Source organism: Typopeltis vanoorti, chromosome 18 (genome assembly GCF_054136105.1).
Source record: "Typopeltis vanoorti isolate ZY-2024b chromosome 18, IOZ_Tvanoo_1.0, whole genome shotgun sequence".
NCBI classification, from domain to species: Eukaryota; Metazoa; Arthropoda; class Arachnida; order Uropygi; family Thelyphonidae; genus Typopeltis; species Typopeltis vanoorti.
The window spans coordinates 45,755,629-45,776,608 of NC_143566.1; the positions used below are offsets into that span (position 1 = coordinate 45,755,629).

A 20,980-nucleotide genomic window follows, 5' to 3' on the forward strand; every position below is an offset into this window, starting at 1 on the left:
TAATCTTAAGTGTAAATGTTAATTTTTTAAAATATGTTTATTTAATTCAATGTTGTCAAAAGTTAAATAACCATATTGGTTACAAAGTTTGGCAGGCCGCAGATTACTTGTCGGCGGGCCTCGTGCAGCCCGCGTGTTTGACGTGCCTCATGTAGATGATGAAGGTAGTTGCCATTGGTTGAGTGGTGGAGACGGAGAGTTGTAGACTAGGTGCCCCTAGTCTAAAATCCAAAGACTCGATGAGTCTTTGGACTACCTGGAGGTGTTATGTAATAATAATAATAATAATACATAAAAAAGGAGATAAGATGAATTGTCGTAATTCTATAGAAGAATTACATTATTAAATGTTACATACAAAATTTTATCAAGTATGATATATAAAAGATTAGAACCATATACAGAAACAATAATAGGAGCGTACCAATGTGATTACAGAAATAAAAGATTCATAATTGATAATATATTTATGCTATGAAATATGTATAAAATGTTTAGAATATGATATAGAACTTCATAATTTATATATTGATTTTCAATAATCATTTGATTAAATAGACAAGAAATGACACATAGTATAAAAATACTGGGAATACCAGGAAAATTAATTACATTAATAAAAATTACATTTGAAGGATCCAAGCAGTAGTTTAAATACAAGGGGAATTAACGGACCCCATTTGAAATAAACTGTGCAGTAAGACAAGGAGATGTATAAATTAAAGATACTAAGAAATTATATTCTTAGTTTAATCCTTTATCCAAGTGTAAGCAAACAAGTTTCTGCATGAACTATTTTCAGGACTGGGGCAACTCGTATAAAGAGGCTAATGACTTCGCATCACTTGCCTTAATATCCCATAATGCAAAGCACATCTTATGGGCATGTATAATGCTATATATTTTGGGAAGGGTCACTACCCAGACCGGTTTCGACCTTTATTGAGGTCTCATAGATGAGAGCCAGACCCATAGGTGATGCTAAGGTTGAAGTAATGCAGGAGTCATATTTTAGTATATGAATAGCCAAAAGGTGTCACACCTTATTATATACTAAGGCAAGTGATGTGAAGTCATTAGCTTCTTTATACGAGTTGGAGCATACAGAAAGAGATAGAGGAGTTAAAAAAAAAAAAAAAAAAAAAAAAAAAAATACTTGCATGGAAACCATTAAGACAAAGGAAGAAAGGTAGACCAAGAAAAAGATGGATTGATGATGTATAAAAAGATCTTACAACTTTAAAAGTTAAGAACTGGAAGAATATTGCACAGAAAAGAAAAGAATGGCTAAAAATTGTTTTGCAAGCTAAAATTCACAAAGAGTTGTAAAGCTAGAAGAATGCCATCAATACAGCATATAGCTTATATTTCTGCACTCCAAAATGCAACACCTTGCACTTACTAATATTAAAACTACAACCCGACTCATTTATCCAAGCCGAAAGTGTATTCAAATCTTCCTGAAGGGAATTAACATCAGCAGTACTCCTTATAATTCTTCCCAACTTTTCATCATCAGCAAACAGCTGAAAATCATTAGTCAAAGAAATATTATTAAAAACAAATTAAACAGCTGGGACCCAAGAACAGAGCTTCAGGGTATGCTACTGATTACCTACCTTTTTTGAGATGCTGCTCCATCATACACCACGTGTTGGTATTGTTCAGAGAGGCAATCTGCAATCCATCTAACAAATATATTATTCACTCCCATCCTCTGCAGCTTATATACTCTCTTATCACATGGTAATCTGTCAAATGCTTTTGCAAAGTTCAAAAATATCACTATATAATTCTCCATAATCACTCATGACCTTATAAAATTCAAGTAAATGGCTATGTCCTTAACAAATCCATGCCAACCATCATAAAGAATCCCATGCTTATTAACCAAATCTTGCATTTTATTCCTAACTAATCTCTTCAACACCGTGCCTACAACTTTTGTTATACAGACTGATCTATAATTGGAAACTTCTGTCCTAGAGCTATGCTTGTGGACTGGTACGCTTTTGCCTTTATTCTTCTCCTTAGCGCCCTACCCCACTTCAAGACTTTAATTAAATAACATGGTAAAAGGCACTTCTGGATCTGGCTCCCACTGATGACGCCTCAATAAAGGTATTTATACTAATGGGATACCAAGGTAAGTGATGTGAAGCCATTAGCTCCATATACCAATTGCCCAGTTGTGAAGTTACTTCACTTGCAAACTTTGTTTGCATACACTTAGAAGGATTAAACCAAGAATATAATTTTTTGAGATCTTTAATTTATAGCATAACTCTTGGTATGTGGTTATACAGTGCTTATGTCAGATACTGCCTGATAAATTCCCATGCACTGTCAACATCTTTTCTGCACAGCTCATCTACCCAATGTATTGATGCTAGGTGATGACAGAGCTTCTTTTAATTATTCACCTTATAAATCCAAATGTATCCTTTCTTAGAATTAACCTTTTCTTGTTTCACCACTTCCCAAATAAGTAACTTGTGATTAATCTCAAGAACTGGTGACAGTGTTAATACCTCATTAATTACTACGTCGTCTAAAGATATCACCAAATCTAACACTCTAAAACAGATGTCGGCAACTTTTTCAGATTTGCAGCCACCTGCAACTTTTATTTTTAATAAATGGGCTGCAAGCTTTTTAATTAAGAGAAAATAGTGAGCAAAATACTTACGTTATCAATTTTTATTATATCAATCTGGCAATTTGGGATTTAGCAGACCAAATTGTATTCTTATTGGCTAAAACCAGTATAGAAAATGATGGTACAACATGACAAAATTTCATGCCAGCTGGGACGTCTCCCGGTTAAAAAAGGCTCCCGTTGTTTTCGCCAGGGAACCATAGTGAACAGCGAAAAGTCAGCTACTTAAACAAATCAGAAAGCACTCCGCAAGTCAACTTCACCAGAGTTAAAGATCGGTACTATCAACATAAGAAGTCTGAATGGCAAAGAAATGGAGCTAGCTGAGGAATTAGATAAGTACCAGATCTACATAATAGGGGTGACTGAAACAAAAAAGACAAAATCTGGTGAGATCTTTCTGAGCTATAAATACAAAATGTTATATTCAGGAAATGACAATCAAGGAAAAGGAGTAGCCGTAGTATTCAACACAAAATAAGAGGCTAATCTTCTTGAATGGCAGGCAGTCTCAAGTAGAGTAATGTGGGCAAATATGAGAATGGGGAATTGGACAATGAGACTTAGTTATACCTATGGTCCCACAGAAGGTTCTACTAAGGTAGAAGTGGAGGATTTTTTGAGGCTTTAGAAAAAGCAACTGACACGATGAAAAAGGAAAAGTTGGTCCTTGTTAGGGATCTAAATAGCAGAGTAGGAAATGATTGACAGACATACAAAAATCTTTTGGGAAAATTTGGAGAAAAAAGGAAAGCTAATAATAATGGCAAATACCTGTTGGATTTCTGCTCAGGACATGGACTGGTTATTACCAACACCATGTTCCAGTATAAAAATGTGCACAAATTCACATGGAGAGAAGAGGCAAGGAATAAGAAAAGTCTCATTGACTCTGTTATTGTTCATAGTGATGTTTTCTCCCTGGCACAGGACATCAGAGTGTACAGAGGATTTGAAATTGGAAGCAATCACTATTTAGTCTTGAGCAGGATAAAATTGAATTTCATATGTAAAAGAATAACATGTAAGAAAATTTTAAAGCGAATAAAAGTTCAGCACCTCTCAGATGTGAACTGTAGACTAATAAAATACACTAAGCTTATTGAAGAAAAAAATGAAAGAATTTGAGAACAGGAACCTAACCTTGGAGATTCAGTGGCAAGCCTTGAAGAAAACCCTGATTGATTTAGACAGAGAGGCATGTGGTGAGGTTGTCTGCAAGGATAGAAAAATCAGAACTCCATGGTGGACACAGGAAGTTAAAGAGGCAGTGAAGGAAAAGAAGAAAACATATCAAAAGTTCCTGGCAAATAAGTTAGCTCTTGCTCTTAGAGAATACAGAGACAAATGTAAGAAAGCGAAACATTGTGTAAAACTATCTAAACAAAACGCATGGGAGGACTTGGGCAAGAACATAGAAAATAAATATCAAGAAGGTGGTAAGATATTCTGGAGTTGTTGAAGAAGCTTAGAAATGAAGGAAAGAGTGCTGTAAAAGGAGTTAGAGATGATAAAGGTGACATGAAAACGGGAGAAAAAGATATCATTGAAGTATGGAGTAATTACTTCGAAAAATTGCTAAATAAAACAAGCAATGATAGCACAGTGGTAAAAAAACACTCAACAGGCATACATTCAAGAATACATATCCATAGTTGAAGTAGAAAAAGCCATCAAAGGCTTGAAATGTGCAAAGGCAGCAGGAATAGATGATATTTGGCCAGAAATGCTGAAGTATGGTGGTATAAAAGTCTTACAGTGGCTGCACTGTAAGACTTTTTAGTTCAGAATGTCTGGACATAGGGACAAATTCCCGATGATTGGAGTACAGCTCTCATAGTACTCATATATAAAAAGGGAAATAAAACTGAATGTGAGAATTACAGCGGTATTTCCCTACTAAGTGTTCCTGGCAAGATCTATGCAAGTATACTTGAGAAACTGTTGAGAAGAATTGTGGAAGAAAAGCTTGGTGAAGAACAAGCTGGATTCAGGCCAAATAGAGGCTGTTCAGGAAGAGATCTTCACTTCACGACAAATAGTTGAGAATCCATGGGAATATAACAAAGATCTGGATTTAAGTTTTGTCGATCTGGAAAAGGCATATGACAAGGTGCCAAGAGAGAAGCTATTCAATACGCTACAGTTATATGGTGTCAATGGGGCATTATATCAAGCAATACTTAGTCTTTATTTGAGTTGTAAGTTGGCAGTTAGAATTGAAGGAAATACAGGAAGATGGTTTAATGTTAATTCTGGTGTGACACAAGGATGTACATTATCCCCTCTGTTATTCATTATCTATATGGATCACATTATGAAGGAAAGTGGTATTAAACATGATATCAGAATTGGAGATGTTAATGTCAGCTCTTTACTTTATGCAGATGATGTTATACTTCTAAATAAATCTGCTACAAGTTTGCAAGATTCCCTGACTAAATTGAATAACTGTTGTAATAGATATGGTGTGTAGGTCAGTATTAAAAAGACAAAGACAATGAAAATAGGTAGAATTGTTGAAAATGTCAACTGTGTTGTGAACCTGGAACCTGTGGAACAAGTAAAACATTTCAACTACTTAGGCACAGTTTTTAGTGAAGATGGTAAATTAAATATGGGAATAGACAACAGAATCAACAAAGCTGGTATGGTAGTAAGTCAATTGAATAAATTCATATGGAATAAGAGAGAAATTACTCGGAACACTAAATTAGCTGTATACAAGACAGTGTTCAAACCAGTTTTAACTTATGGATCTGAGATCTGGGTCAGAAGTAAAACACTTGACCAAAGATTAGAGCGCGAACAGATGGCATCAATGGCAATATCATATTAAAAACGAGGACATTAGGAAAGAACTTGACATTGTCAGCATCCAGGAATGCATTAGCAGAGGTAATCTCAGGTGGTATGGTCACTTAAACAGAATGGGCGAGGAAAAATTAGCAAAACAAGTGTTCTCTGCCAGGTTGGAAGGAAAACGACTCAGAGGAAGACCAAGATATAGGTGGATTGATATGGTACAATGTGCCTTAGATGATAGAAATATAAGATCTGATAATGAAAATATTGGAGTCTTGACAATCTGGAGGGAAATTGTAGATAGGAAGTTAGTAATGATGTAAATTTTTCATGCAGTACTATCATATCCTGTACACCCCTTGAGGGTACATGTCAGGAATTTGATGATGATAATGATGATTATATCAATCTTAAAAAACACAGAAATATTTAAAGTAAGAGATATGAAACAAGCATGAAAATGAAACTGAATGAAAAATTATTATATCACGTAAAAAGTAAGCAATGTAGTTTATGCATCACAATATGTGTGACTCCCTGCTTAATGTGACTTTTGTGATTGTTTTCCCTTAGCCAAATTATCTATAGAGCCTCTGTAGCTCAGTCAGTATAGACGAAGCCCTTTGGTCGGAAAGACCTGGGTTCAATACCCGTGAGTGACGTGAGGAACCTTTATCTGTCTCTTTCGACTAAAGGTGAGTTAGACGGTCTCATATGGAGGTATGATTTTTTTTTAACCATGGGACTCGGGTTTGTTATCCCCCCCCAGAACAGGCAAACTGGCCCCATGAACACACGTGGATTACAGTCATGAAAACATCCCAGCCATATGCCAGTCCCGAGCCCAGACAAACTACCTTGTAAAAATCTCACCAGGAATACTTTGTGGATAATACCTACAAAGTCACTGTTGTTTATATACAGTTTGTGCCAGTAGTATAGAGTGTTCGTAGCGCTTATCATGTTTACTCTGTCTCTTTAAATGTTTGGATTACAATTAAAGGATTTAATTGTAATGTCCAAAAATTGTAAATCCATTCCTTTAATTTTTAAGTAATTTTGAATTATACTAAACTGTATAATTTTATCGATAATAAACAATATTTTTTCATGAAACAAAACAAGTAGAATATATTTTATTTTTTAAGTAATTTTGAATTATACTAAACCGTATAATTTTATCAATAATAAACAATATTTTTTCATGAAACAAAACAAGTAGAATATATTTTATTTTTTAAATAATTTTGAATTATACCAAACTGTATAATTTTATCGATAATAACAATATTTTTTCATGTTTAAATTTTTAAAAATTTTTTACCATACTTTTGATATTTTATCAAACACGTATACACTGTAAATACAGTGTATTTGCAGTGTATACTTCGAAAGTTGTAGCACCTGTATATTTCGAAAGTTGCAGCACCCCACGATTTCAAGCCACGAGCCGCCACTGCTCCCTACCTCTGTGTACAAAAATAACAATCCCCCTCTCTTTGAGGCTATTTCACCAATATTCTCTACTGTAGCCACTATACCACACCTCTCTCTCTCTCTCTATCCTGCCCAATCACTCTAATTTCCCTGACCCTGATCCTCATTCATACCTGTCTCATCCTTACCTTTATGCATTCCATCACCTAGCCCTGCTGCAATCACATCTTCAAACTTCTGTTTGGTTATATTGTCTTGCTTCATCTCAAGCACTCTTTGATCATTAGTTACACTAACTTCTTAATTCTTTGCCTTCTCATCAAACAATAGCTTCTCTAAATACCCAACACCAAACCCATTCAAATGCAATTATCAGCTTTAAACATTCCACCTTCTCTTCAATTCACTCTGCAAATTAACAAATTGACCCACTTTGCTTCACAACTCAGCCTTTCTATACATTATCCCTACTCTCCTTCTCAACATACTTTTATCATATATGAGGAACATGCTAATGATTTTCTCAACACACTGTTATCCTTTACCTACTGTAACAACTTCATTAATTCTATCAACATTCCTTGTTTCTCAATCTAAGTCTTTTGTCTCACAACTACCTCTAATTCTGATGCCCACTCTTTCCTTATCTGCAGAGCATCGGTTATTTGTTTCAGTGTTCCACAGAAAGCATGGTTTGTGTGTGTGCTTTATTATTCATTACATCTCTAATGATAGAGTCTCAATACAGTGTTGTACGATTATCCTTTGACTCTTTCTTTATAAGACTAACTTCCTCCTTCTCATTCACATCTGTCAATCTCTTCTTCAGATGTTTAATCTCATCTTCTGGATGCTTCATTTCACTTTTCATTTTTGTCATCTCTTACATTAGCCCTTCTACTGTGTTCCCTCTGTTATCATTATTTTGAATTGATTAAAATATAGGGACATAAGTGGAAGAAATCTTAATATTAATTAATGATGGAAGTCACGTAAAATTTTTTATTTGTAGAATTTTCAGCAATGTTTCATAGCCATTTTCAGTATTGGAAGATAGCCACAAAAAAGAGAACAACATTTCAATTCAAAGCACATGATATTGTATGCATTATAGGCGTTATCGACTGCAGGAGAATAACTCCATCTGCATTAATTCTTAAGAGTTACATTTCCTGCATAGATAAAAACAAATTTTTTTCGGCTATGTATACAAAAAAGAAAAAAAAAATTGTAGAAACAAATTAACAATTTTACATGAGTTTGGTTGTTAATTAGAATTATAATTACTAACACTTCCATCTGATTTTTGTTTACTACCAACAATGCTAGCACCCATTTCTAAATGTTCTAATTCATCATTACACTATTTATATACATTAACACTTTTCTTCTTTTTTGTTCACCCTAACAGTCCATAAATATTTTGCACTTTTCAGTGTATACATAAAACAATTATCACAAGGCATTCACTTGAAAAAATCCAGGACTTCTTGGTCTTCATGCCGAAGTTTTCCATGCGCTCGCTTGAAGATTCCATTTTCAGCAAGCAGAAGGAAAACAATCTGGTAGCAAAAACTAAATTAAAGATGTCAAGAAATTATATTCTTGATTAATCCTTTATCCGAGGGTTAGCAAACAAAGTTTACACTTGAAGCATCTTCACATGACTAGGCTACTTGCTTACAGTTGGATAATGTTATTAATGAAGAATATAATTCTTGACATCTTTAATTTTATTTATCACCAAGTGAAGAAACTTTCAACAAGTAGCAAGAACACAAATGAACAAAATTTCAACAACAAAATATGCTGAAGAACACTTTTATCCAGCATGAAAAAAATAAAATAGAATTATACAAATAAAAGCCACACTATTCACTTTTCTTAGGACAGTCCAAATGCAACTTTCACTTATAACACTCAGTTTTAATTATAAAATGTTATGTTAGTTTAAATTAATGTCACTTCATAATTAAGTATGTGTAATCTGTACCATTGCAATCCAAAATAACCTGAAATCTCTGTAGTCTGTAAGGTTTATAATTAATCACCTCCAAATGCAGTGAGAAAGGGTACACAACAGCTAACCTGCCTTAGTTACAAAAAAAAGGGGAGGGGCGATTGGAACAGCTGTTGTTAACAAGTCAACTTCTTAACTGCTTTCATTATCTATATTCTATTCTTATAATGAACTAATTTATGTGCCATCTCTATACCATTGAAATCAAAAAATAATCTGAAAACTTCAGCAGACAGTTAACTTTATAACAAGTCTACTCCATTTGAAAAAAGGATGGGGGGAATAGGACACTGGTTACAAAGAGATAGTCTGTCTTAGCCTTAAGACAGAGATTGGAACGACTAGTATGAACAAGTCAGTTTCATAATTAGAGCAAAACCTAATGATTGAGAGCTGGTATAAGTTGATACTGTTCTTTTAAAATGCAATAACTTTTGCAATAATTTCAAAATAACTTCTTAATTAAAAGTTATTAATTTTGAAAAATTAATTATTTATCCATAAAGTAAAAAATTCTGAAAAATAATTCATTATTATTATAATGCAGGTATCTACATGGATTCAAAGACTCATCACAGGAAACATACAGTGAACCTTTATTCACACAATACTTATCATATCTAATGACAAATATTTATGTAGTTTAGCAAATCTTCATTTAATATCCACATGTATGGAGACCACATGCTTCTAAACACGAACAGATATTATTATTATTATTATTATTTGACACCTCCAGGGAGTCCAAAGACTCATCGAGGGAGAGTGTGCCAACAGCATCGAACGATTGGGCCCCTTCCAACTACTAACCACGCTCAAACTTGCTTAACTGAGCCATTAGTAGCAGAGGATTCGACAAATTTCATAAGTCATTGGACTTGCATCGGGGATACAAGACTAGTATAAAAAGAGTAAAAAAAAAAAAATAATTAACATAATAGAATATTATAAGAATTCAATAAACTAGTACACATAAGCATGGTGACAAAGAAACATTGTATCAACTAATGTGCAAGCATTCGAACAATGCTAGTTGCTGTTATGGCATAAAACGTCATATTTTAGTTCCGCAGTTACAATTTTGATGAATTGAACATCAAATTCGGTTTAAGATTAAACCTTATTTTTGTTACATTGTGTGGGGGGGGGTACATAGCATTTCTGAGAATTCTTTAAATTTTCTTATAAAACAGTTCAATCAGGATATGACACTTCTGTTTTTTTCCAAACTTTGCAAGCAACACACTTTCAGTTATTCTTAGAGGGAGCATTCCATAGCTTGGTCACTCCTCTCTGGATGTCCACCATCTCCTGATTTCCAAAGACACCCAAGTAACCAAAATCCATGCACAGTAGTCAAGATGAAACCAAATCATAAACCTTATAAAGAGGGATAATAATCTTTCTACCTTTACTTATCTTTATGTTCTTCAGCCTCCAGGCATTCTTTTGAGCTATTTGTAAACTTTTGCAGCATTCCCTAACTTCAAATTTGTCCATCACCATCCTTAAATCCCTAAGCCTCATTAATTTCCTGCAGTCTAGTATCATCAGTGTGATACATAATATGTAATCTTTTCATTCCAAAGTGAATAATCTTACATTTTGCAACATTAATTTGATAAACATTATCTTTTTCTCACACTACTGATTTATTTAAATCATCCTGTAGGAAAGACATCACCTTTATTAACTATTGCTCTCACCAGTTTTGCATCATCAGCAAACAACTAAAAATCCCCCTTAAATCCTTCCTATTTAATTCATTAAATATATCTTTAATGTACAAATTAAAGAGAAGTAACCTTACTATGGTGCCTTTAGACACTCCACTAGTCACCCTCATTCTCTGAGATTCCACTTCATCCTATACTCTGTGAGGTCAGTCAGCCCCCCCCCCCCCATCCATGCCATCAGCTTCATTCCAACTTAGGTAATATTTTTCCTCATGCCATTCTGTCAAGTGCTATTGTAAAGCCCAGCAGTATCATGGTATAGTCATTTCCCTTATCTAATTGTGTTGTCACTCTTATCAAATGGGAATTAATTAATTCAGAACCTAACTTTTACATACTTGCATTATTCATCATCTATCTATCTATTCCCTTCTGCCATACTGCCTGGAGAGGCAGCTATATGCTACTGTTAATAATTAGTGGATTTTTATATAGAGGATATTCATAGATATTATCATCATCATCAAATTCCTGCCTTGTACCCTCAAGGGGTGTACAGGATATGATAGTACTACATGAAAAATTTACATCATTACTAACTTCCTATCTACAATTTTCCCCCTAATCAGTCTGTTACTTGTCAAGACTCCAACATTATCATATCTTATATTTCTGTCCTCTAAGGTACTTTGTACCGTATCAATCCACCTATATCTTGGTCTTCCTCTGGGTCGTTTTCCTGACAACCTGGCAGAGAACACTTGTTTTGCCAATCTTTCCTCGCCCATTCTGTTTAAATGACCATACCACCTGAGATTACCTCTGCTAATGCATTCCTGGATACTGACAACGTCAAGTTCTTTCCTAATATCCTCATTTTTAATATGATATTGCCATTGATGCCATCTGTTCACACCTCTAATTATTCTCAGGACTCTCATAGCTGCGGTCTCTAGTCTTTGGTCAAGTGTTTTACTTCTGACCCAGCTCTCAGATCCATAAGTTAAAACTGGTTTGAACTCTGTCTTGTATAGTCATTTAGTGTTCCGACTAATTTCTCTCTTATTCCATATGAATTTATTCAATTGACTTCTTACCACACCAGCTTTGTTGATTCTATTGTCTATTTCCATATTTAATTTGCCATCTTCACTAAAAATCGTGCCTAAGTAGCTGAAATGTTTTACTTGTTCCACAGGTTCTCCATTCACAATACAGTTGACATTTTCAATGATTTTGCCTATTTTAATTGTCTTTGTCTTTTTATTGCTGACCTTCATACCATATCTATTACAACAGTTATTCAATTTAGTCAGAGAATCTTGCAGACTTGTAGCAGATTTATTTAGAAGTATAACATCGTCCGCATAAAGCAAAGAGCTGACATTAACATCTCCAATTTTGATATCATGTTTAATGCCACTTTCCTTCATAATGTGATCCATATAGATAATGAATAACAGAGGGGGTAATGTACATCCCTTTCTCACACCAGATTTAACATTAAACCATTTTCCTGTACTTCCTTCAATTCTAACTGCTGACTTACAACTCAAATAAAGACTAAGTATTGCTTGATATATTGCCCCCATTGACACCATATAATTGTAGAGTATTGAATAGCTTCTCTCTTGGCACCTTGTCATATGCCTTTTCCAAATCAACAAAACTTAAATACAGATCTTTGTTATATTCCCATGCTTTCTCGACTATTTGTCGTAAAGTGAAGATCTGATTCTGACAGCCTCTATTTGACCTAAATCCAGCTTGTTCTTCACCAAGCTTTTCTTCCACAATTCTTCTCAACCATTTCTCAAGTATACTTGCATATATCTTACCAGGAACACTCAATAGGGATATACCTCTGTAATTCTCACATTCAGTTTTATTTCCCTTTTTATATATAGGTACTATGAGAGCTCTACTCCAATCATTGGAAATTCGTCCCTCTGTCCAGGCATTCTGAACTATGCAGTGCAGCCACTGTAAGACTTTTATACCATCATACTTCAGCATTTCTGGTCGAATATCATCCACTCCTGCTGCCTTTCCACATTTCAAGCCTTTGATGGCTTTTTCTACTTCACCTACCATAGAGATGATATCTTTTTAACAATTATTTTTAATTTATTTCTGAGTGTATCTATATATTTATTTATTTGCACGAGGGTTCACTCCGATTGGTGCAATGACCTCTTTTTTACCATTTCTTTCAGAATCCAAATAAATCACTGACTCAAGACCAAAATACAAAATAAACACATTTAATATAACAAAAACAATATATATACACTTCAAACAAATATTACGTAACTAACTACAAATTAAATGGATCCAAGGCCTTTTAAAAATAAACTTACACTTAAGGGTAGACTAAACACTGTTTGCACAATCACAAAATGTTCATAGCCAGTTCTTTCTCTGTCAATGCCCTTTTCTGAAGATATATGACTCTCTTCTTCATTTTCACAGGATCCTTTTTCATCACTCATGTAGCACACATTAAATTTTCCTGAATCAGTTGTCTCTTTTTAGTAGAAATAATAGTTAGATCCGGCGTCCTTAATATAGATGAAACTTCCCAATTAAAATTTTCTCGAACATTCCTTTAGAACATTAATAGCAAGTTCTTCTTTTATTCAGTAATGCTTATTGACGGTCTTAATTCTTCCATTTAAAAAAACTTACAGTTCTACGATTCCTTTTTCGGCATCTCGTATAAATCTTCCAATTAGCATTTCCTCCAATATACCTTTTAAAATGCCTATAGCAATATTTCCCTTTTATTTATCAATACTTATTTCACTTTGAAACTTAATAGTTCCACGATTCCTTTTTCGGAATATACTATTAATTTTGCTCTGACTGCCGCATAAAAAAAACTTGAGTTCCTCTGAATCAAAATATCTGCCGGCTTGTGTTCTTGTTTTTTCTCCCGTTGCTTCGATACCGAACTTGTCAGCTGTCAATTACACATCAAACTTCTGGATGAGCATGCGCACTCCATGAAAGTGGCAAGCGAGAAACTAGGTATAACGGCACATGTTGTCTCCGTTAGCGACAAGAGAATGTCTTCAAAAAACGCAAACACTTAATATTTTAAATTACAATAAATTTGTTTAAAATAACATAATATTCAAATCCGGTAAGTACATAAATTTTTAACTACTTTACATATCATTTTTGACAAAACAATTTCAATAACGGGCACATCGCAAGTGCCAATAATGCGTGTTATGAAACTAAAACTAATAAACACACTGACATAAACAATATGTAAAAATATTCAGAATTTTAAATTATGATTATTTTTACACTAATGATTATGAACAAGGCGGTTTCCCATTGCCTTCCTTGCCGTACTGTATCCTATATGTTCGTGGGAGCAGTTTGCCTGCTTCCGGGATGAAAAACCTCAGATAAACTGACGGAAAAAATGCTGCTACCCACACCTAAGATCGGCTAACTTGGCTATGACTGAGGAAGATCCTTAAGCTCCTCACGTCATCGACGGGAATCGAACCTAGGACACTCCTTCCCCAGGCATATGGTTGTGAAGCACAAAGCCACTACGCTGACCGTGCAGACTTACTTACCATAGAGTATCATCCATTCCTAGATTTTAAATTTAACCAACTTTTCCCATACTTTCACTATTACTTTTCAGATACTAATTGTTCTATAATTTGTTACTTCTATTTTGGAGCCACTTTTATATAATGGAACTGTCTTACCTTCTTTCCACATCCTTGGAACCTTGTCAGAGCTGAGACTTAAACAGATTTGTGAAAAGTGCATTTGTGTCACGTACTAAATGTAATGCAGTGTATCTATCTCAATTCTCACATCACTTCCTGTCTCATCATAATTTTTTTGCCAAGTCAAGCTGATTCATTCCAGAAACTTTTCACATTTATGTTTCAAACTTCTGGCATTTGTGAATGTGCATCTCAACATCCCTTTTGACTCAGTTACTCTTGTGCAATTCCAACTCATTCAAGATTTAAAACTTGAGGACCTCTACTTGGCTATTTTATGATAATTTCTGCACTCACTCATTTTTCCCAGGTAGCTAGACGCATGCTTGACAGCATCCTCCCCTGATTTTGCACTTCCAACATCTCACTGAACAACAATCTCTTAACATCTAACTTCAAAACTATTCAAAATGAATATAGTCTATCAGGCATGTACACATCCTTTCATCCATCAGATTCACTTCATACATTTGTAAACTGAGCACCATTCCTCTTGCACAGTCTTCTCATTGATTTATCAACTTTGCCATTTTCTTGTACTCCAGAGTTAATTTAATTAATATCAATTATAATTGCAATTTGCGTTTATTTTACATGTTAATATTTTATAATCCAATCCCATACTCTCCAACTTATGCAACAATCTTCCATGCTGTGTTCTGTCAAAAGCCTTGCAAAATCCAAAAGTATCATGGTGTATCCATTCCCCTTAATTCTCCAATTTATGCATGTCTTCTATGTTGTATTCTGTCAAACGCCTTAGAAAAATTCCAAAGTATCATGGTGTATCTATTCCCCTTATCTAACTCATTGGTAACATTATTACAGAATGTGAGCAATTGTTCAAACACGACCTTCCCTTAGTAAACCCATGCCGTTCATTATAAAGCAGAGATTCTCTGTCAACCCATTTCTGAATCTGAGTCCTTACCAACTTTTCCAAAATCTTTGCCACCACTCCTGAGATACTGATAGGACACTAGCTGGATACATTAGTCTTTGCAATGCCCTTGTACAATGGGGTTACCACTTTCTTTCTACTCCTGGAGAATTCTCTGTGTTCTGAGACTCAAATTATATAGCCTTGTCAAAGTAATAGCCCGTTCATATAAACACTCTTTTAGCACCCTTGCTGATATTCCACCAGGCCCTATTGAATAATTATTCACTTTGTGCAAAAGCTCTAATACCTCCCTCTTATATACCTGAGTTTCTTCATCCACTGAAGAGGTAGCATTGAGGGCAATGTTGCATACACCAAGTCGATAGCTTTTAGCAACATGGGCACTCATTAGTTTGAACAACCTCTTCTGCATCTGTCACCATCACACCATCTACAGTAGTTATTATTTGATATTCATTCTTTTACTTCCAGCATAACAATAGAATTCTTTTTGGGTCATCTTTAGCTTGCAGAGACAGTTTTTTTGCATATTCATACTGAGCTTTCTGTACAACATTTGTGGCTCTTCTGGTCTGCTCTTTATAATTTTCATAACTGACATCCTTATTCAAACAGTATGCCTTCCACATGATCTTTTTCTTATGAATCTCTTGCTTAATAAGATTGCACATTCATTTCACTACTAGCATATTTATTCAGATTCTAGGAAAACACAATTTTATTGCATAATTTAAGTATTTTTAATGCTTCGCATTCACTGTCAATATTCCTCCCATCCAATAATTGATAGCATGGCACAAACCCAGAATATTCCCCAGTTTGTCATAATTTCCTGGTTTGTACAATAGTTTAGCATGTAACCTTTTCTGAATGAAACATTCACACACTTAACTACTTCCCAAGCGAGTACTACATGATCACTGTCACCAACTAGAGGCAGAATAGTCACATCTTTAACTTTAACCCCTCCCTTTTCCAGACACTATATTCAAATCTAACACTCATTGATACCTCAAGTTCCTTCTGTAACATGCTGCTTGAGAAAGTTGTCTTGCAACAGCTGAATAAATTCGGTTTCATTCATTCATTCTCATGTGATTTCACAGTTACCCAATCAGTGTTTAGATAATTAAAATTCCCCATTTGTATTTGTATACAGACATAATAAGCTACCTGCATGCTTCTTGTATACTCTTGTCTGTAGTCTGCATGACAAAATTAGACATCTTGTAGATCTATTCTTATCTAGTGTCTTATTTATACAGACATCTTTGCACATTCCTGATATGTCCATACTGGATAACACAAAATCATTCTCTCCTCATAATCGTTTCCATAATAATGCCCATTCTCATCATTAATAATTATATAACATTGTTGCTCTTTCCTCCCATCATAAATTAGTTTCCCTGACTCTGTGTTATGTCTTATTCCAATTAATAATTTTTCAACACTCTAAACCCATTCATATAAATCCTTTCTTCTCTCAAACTCACTCCATACATCCAAAATCTCGCATCCATTCCTTCTAGATAGCCTGAGAATTGAATTGTTTGCCATCATAGCCCTTCTTTTTAATTCATTTCAATCATATCTAGGTGTTATTCTTACAATTTTTTCACTTTCTCACTCTTTACTCTTGCTTCTTCCAACAACCCTTTCATATAATCTCTCATACTGAGCTTAGTGTTAATCAAATCATTTATACCTACTACAATTAAGAGCTCTTTTGCTTTTTGTTTTTCAGTTGCATGCACTATATTTTTAATTTTTGCTTCAAGGAAATGTGAATCTATAACCCACTCATCAATAGCATGTTTTATGGTAATCACCATACCAACCTATGGTGATTATCATAATATTATATTATGTTGTATAATATCCTTTATACAATCAGCTTTACTTACCTGATTTTTGTTATGCTACCTGATTCCATGTTTTGTTGTTTCTTATTTTGCTGCTTAATTTTCTTATCCTCCCTATGTTATTTTAAACGCTGCTCAACTTTCAGTAATTTTCACATTGTCTGTCTAATAATCTGCTTTAACTTTTCAATTTTGGAGGACATATCATTTTCAATATCCTCCTCAATATCTTCAGTATCCTCCTTAGCAGGGCAAGCCATTTTTTTCTTGACTTCGCAGGTCTTCTTAGTGTTCTGTTTCTTGTCCGTTTTTGGCACCATTTTAAATTGTATTTAATATTGCAATATCAATAAAAATGTGTTATAAAAATAGTATATACTCTAAAAACATGAAAATCTACACTAATATTCTATGAACACTAATTTTTTAAGGGAAAAACACAAAACAGATAAAAATCACCAATTTTCCTGCTGTTCCTTATAGATACATTGACCATTCACAATGCAAGTGGTTAGTGTATTAGAGCTCTTGCACTTGACCACTCATGAATGATTTTATCTACTGTTTGTCTCAACATAACTCTCTCTCTCTGCAGCTGTGTTTTGTAATGTGGATTATAATGTCATTTTGGGAGAAATTTCCATTATGCTGTTGGAAAGGTTTTGTGCTTTTACAGTTTGCAGTATTCGGCTTAAAATTGCATTGGTTTTATTGAACCTGGGCGGATTTTTTTCAGATGTTCTTTACTACACATCATTATACTGCAGTTTGCTATATTTCACATCTGCTTTCATCACAAAGAAATGTTTTTCAAGTATGATGTTTATGTAAAGATCGCTGTTATGCTGGATTAAAAATTCCAGATTGATATACTTTTACTATATATATATAAAAATTCACGTTAGCAAATAATACCATTTTTATGCTTTTTATAGATACTTCATTTATCCTGCTATTCCTTTCTTTATAGCTTTGTCGATATTGGCTGCCTTTGATACATGGTTGTATCCTTTAACTGTATTTAAATTACTTTATTATTAGTCATTATTCTTAAGCAAAAACTTCAAACTATCGAGTTATGTTTGTTTCTTCTGAAAACAGCTTAATTTCTTGAAAAATCGATCAAAATAATAGTCTGTTTATGTGATATTTTCACTTTATTATATTGTATCCTTTTTTTTTTTTTACTTATTTTCAAGTGACTTTAAAATTTAGCTTTCAAAATTTCAAGGTAAATTTATTTGTTTATTAACTTGAACAATTGTAAATATATAAATCGATAATTGTAGAATGAGAAATTTATGAGAGGTAAACGAAACTAGAGAGAGATCTGTTGTAAATGTTTCGGGAGTGAATGCCAGAAGTGTGAGGAGAGTAAGAAGAATTATAGTGGGTGAATTGAAAGATGAAATGCATGAAAATGCACTTGGTGAGGTTAATGTTGCAAGCAGTTGTTTATTTATTATTATTATTCTCTTTTTATCTTTTTATATATATATATATATATGATCCCATACACAAGAGATCAAAGGACCTATAGGCATATCAGTGCTGTGTCTGGGGTGCAGAGGGAGATTAAGAAGTTCATTAACTTTTGTTTTGAAGAGTTGCAAGTTGTAGCCTGGAATACTTCATGAGGAAGGCTGTTCCAAATGACAGAGGTGGATGAGGCAAAAGAAGAACAGAAGAAGCAGGTTTGTAGTTGTGTTTGCAGTTGCACAGTAAAGGGATGCTGAGCAGCTGCTGCTCTTGTATTAACACATGCAGTAGAAAGTGGAGGAATGATAGTTGCGTTCAGCAGAGCAATGACCATTTGAAGTACCTATAGAATAGAAACAGTGCTCCAACATTGCAACTGTGAGATAGGGATTGAAGTGAATCGGTAAGAGTAGGATCATCTATGAATCAAATTGCTATGCTCTGTACTGCAAGGGTTTTTAGAGAACTTTAGGTGCACCACCCCAAGCACGTGAGCAGTATTCTAAGTACTGACAGATTTGGGATTTGTATTTGTTGATTGGGTGTAAAATAGTATCTTGAACAAAACAGACTGCCTAATTTTTTTGGTTGTGCTAAGGAAGCTATTGATGTGATGTATTTATGCCAGGAGAGATTGGATGTAAATGTTAGGCCAAGCAGAAAGATCTGATCTTGTCTGGTGATTTGTGTATTACACAGATCACCTGGGATTGAGTGGATAAAAACATGATATTCTATAAGAGATAACATGGTTTTGTGAAGGGCAGGTCTTGCTGTAGTAATTTGCTTACTTTTTATAATAAAATGACAATGGAGTCGGATAAAGGAAATGGCCTCCCAGTGATACTGCTAGTTTTGCAAACATTTGAGAGGATTCCACATAGAAATCTATTGCATAAATTGGAAACAAACAGAGATGAACATGAATCTGGTGTATTTAAATGATATGTTGACTGATATCATAAAGTAATTTATGGAAGAACTGAGCCCAGAAGAAGGTTGGTGACTAATGATGTACCATAGGGCTCAGTACTTGGCCTTCTGTTGTTTGATTTGTACATCAGTGATAGAGGAAGTGATTTGATGAGAAATATTAAGTTGTTTGCCGATCATGCAAAACTGGAAAGAGCAATAGTAAATGAAGGTGATGTAGAGATCCAGTAGGGTGATTTAAATAGACTAGCAGTATAGGCAAAGGTAAATGGCAGCCAGTCAAATGTGGCCAAGTGATAGTTTTAGTGTAATCTTTATTCTGGGAGGGGGGTTGTGGTTTACTGGTTTTAATATTTTTTGGGGAGTTGTAGCTATTCGCGAAGAAAGTATTAAGGATGTGGTTTAGTTCAGTGGTTAGGGCATTGTCATCTGAACAGATTAATTTTTCCCTGTTATATAGTGTTTTAATAACCCCATAGTGTTGTGAGGGGGGGGGGAATTGCTGGTGAGTAGCTGCCTGTATAGGTGGGTTTTCTATAAACAGAGAAAACCAAGGATCCATCAGTGTCTAATCACTGGCGAGTGATTAGAGTGTCTAGGAAAGAGAGGCTGTTGTTTCCTCTTTTTCCAAGATGAAGGACTCTGGGATGTTGGTTGTTTAAGTGTGTTAAGAAGGAGTGGAATGTATCTAGGCCATGTGTCCAAATAGCGAACACATCATCCACGTAACGAAGCCAAATAGTGGGTTTTTGTGGGGCAGAGTTTAAGTGTATGTTTTCATGTAACTTGATGCATTTGTTTTCACACCAGTACAGCCTTGAAAATGCTAGACAGGGGCTAGTGAAACTTGGTGGTGGCTCTTTGTATTTGTAATCATTAAATCTTATGGTCTTTTAACAATAAAAGTTCTCAGTTTTAACAGCTTAGACCAAAAATGAACAGTTTAAAAGAAACTTTAACACGTTCGCTGCCACGCTACTCAGTCATAGTTTGTTCCCGCACGCCAAGCGTTTTTCGCGTCTTCAAGGTCACTACGAGTAATCTCGTAGCCGGCTTATCAGACAGAATTTTGTTTTATACGCCAACTACGAGTAATCTCGTATCACTCCCATCTTCACGGTCACTACGAGTAATCTCATAGCCGGCTTATCAGATCGAATTTTGTTTCATATGCCAACTACGAGTAATCTCGTATCACTTCCATCTATATATTACGTGTGCTGATGGCAGTGTTTATTGCGTCTAGTTCAGTTTTAGTTTCTAGTCTCTAAGAACCTTCAATTTCACCATGACCAGTAAAAGAAAACTTACTGATATAGAAGTAGAAGCTTATGCTAATATAAGCGATGATGAATTTCATGAAATATTTGGTTCCGATTCCGAAGATGATCCTACAGACGAATCTAGCGGTGACTCCGATGATGAAGAAACTTTTGAAGATGAA

The 20,980-nt window shown here is 34.6% G+C and overlaps 1 protein-coding gene across 5 annotated transcripts in view; it reads left to right on the top strand.

Moving 5' to 3' along the window:
- Sac1 (phosphatidylinositol-3-phosphatase SAC1) overlaps positions 1-20,980 on the top strand; it is a 359,287-nt gene that overhangs the window by 106,510 nt on the left and 231,797 nt on the right. For all 5 annotated transcript variants that reach the window (XR_016549855.1, XM_090408681.1, XM_090408682.1 and 2 more), the window contains exon 7: positions 18,095-18,128. Coding sequence is in view for 4 of the 5 variants with exons in the window: in XM_090408681.1 (XP_090264807.1) it covers positions 18,095-18,128 (34 nt within the window). In the remaining variant the exon portion in view is untranslated. The remainder of the gene's footprint in view (positions 1-18,094; positions 18,129-20,980) is intronic.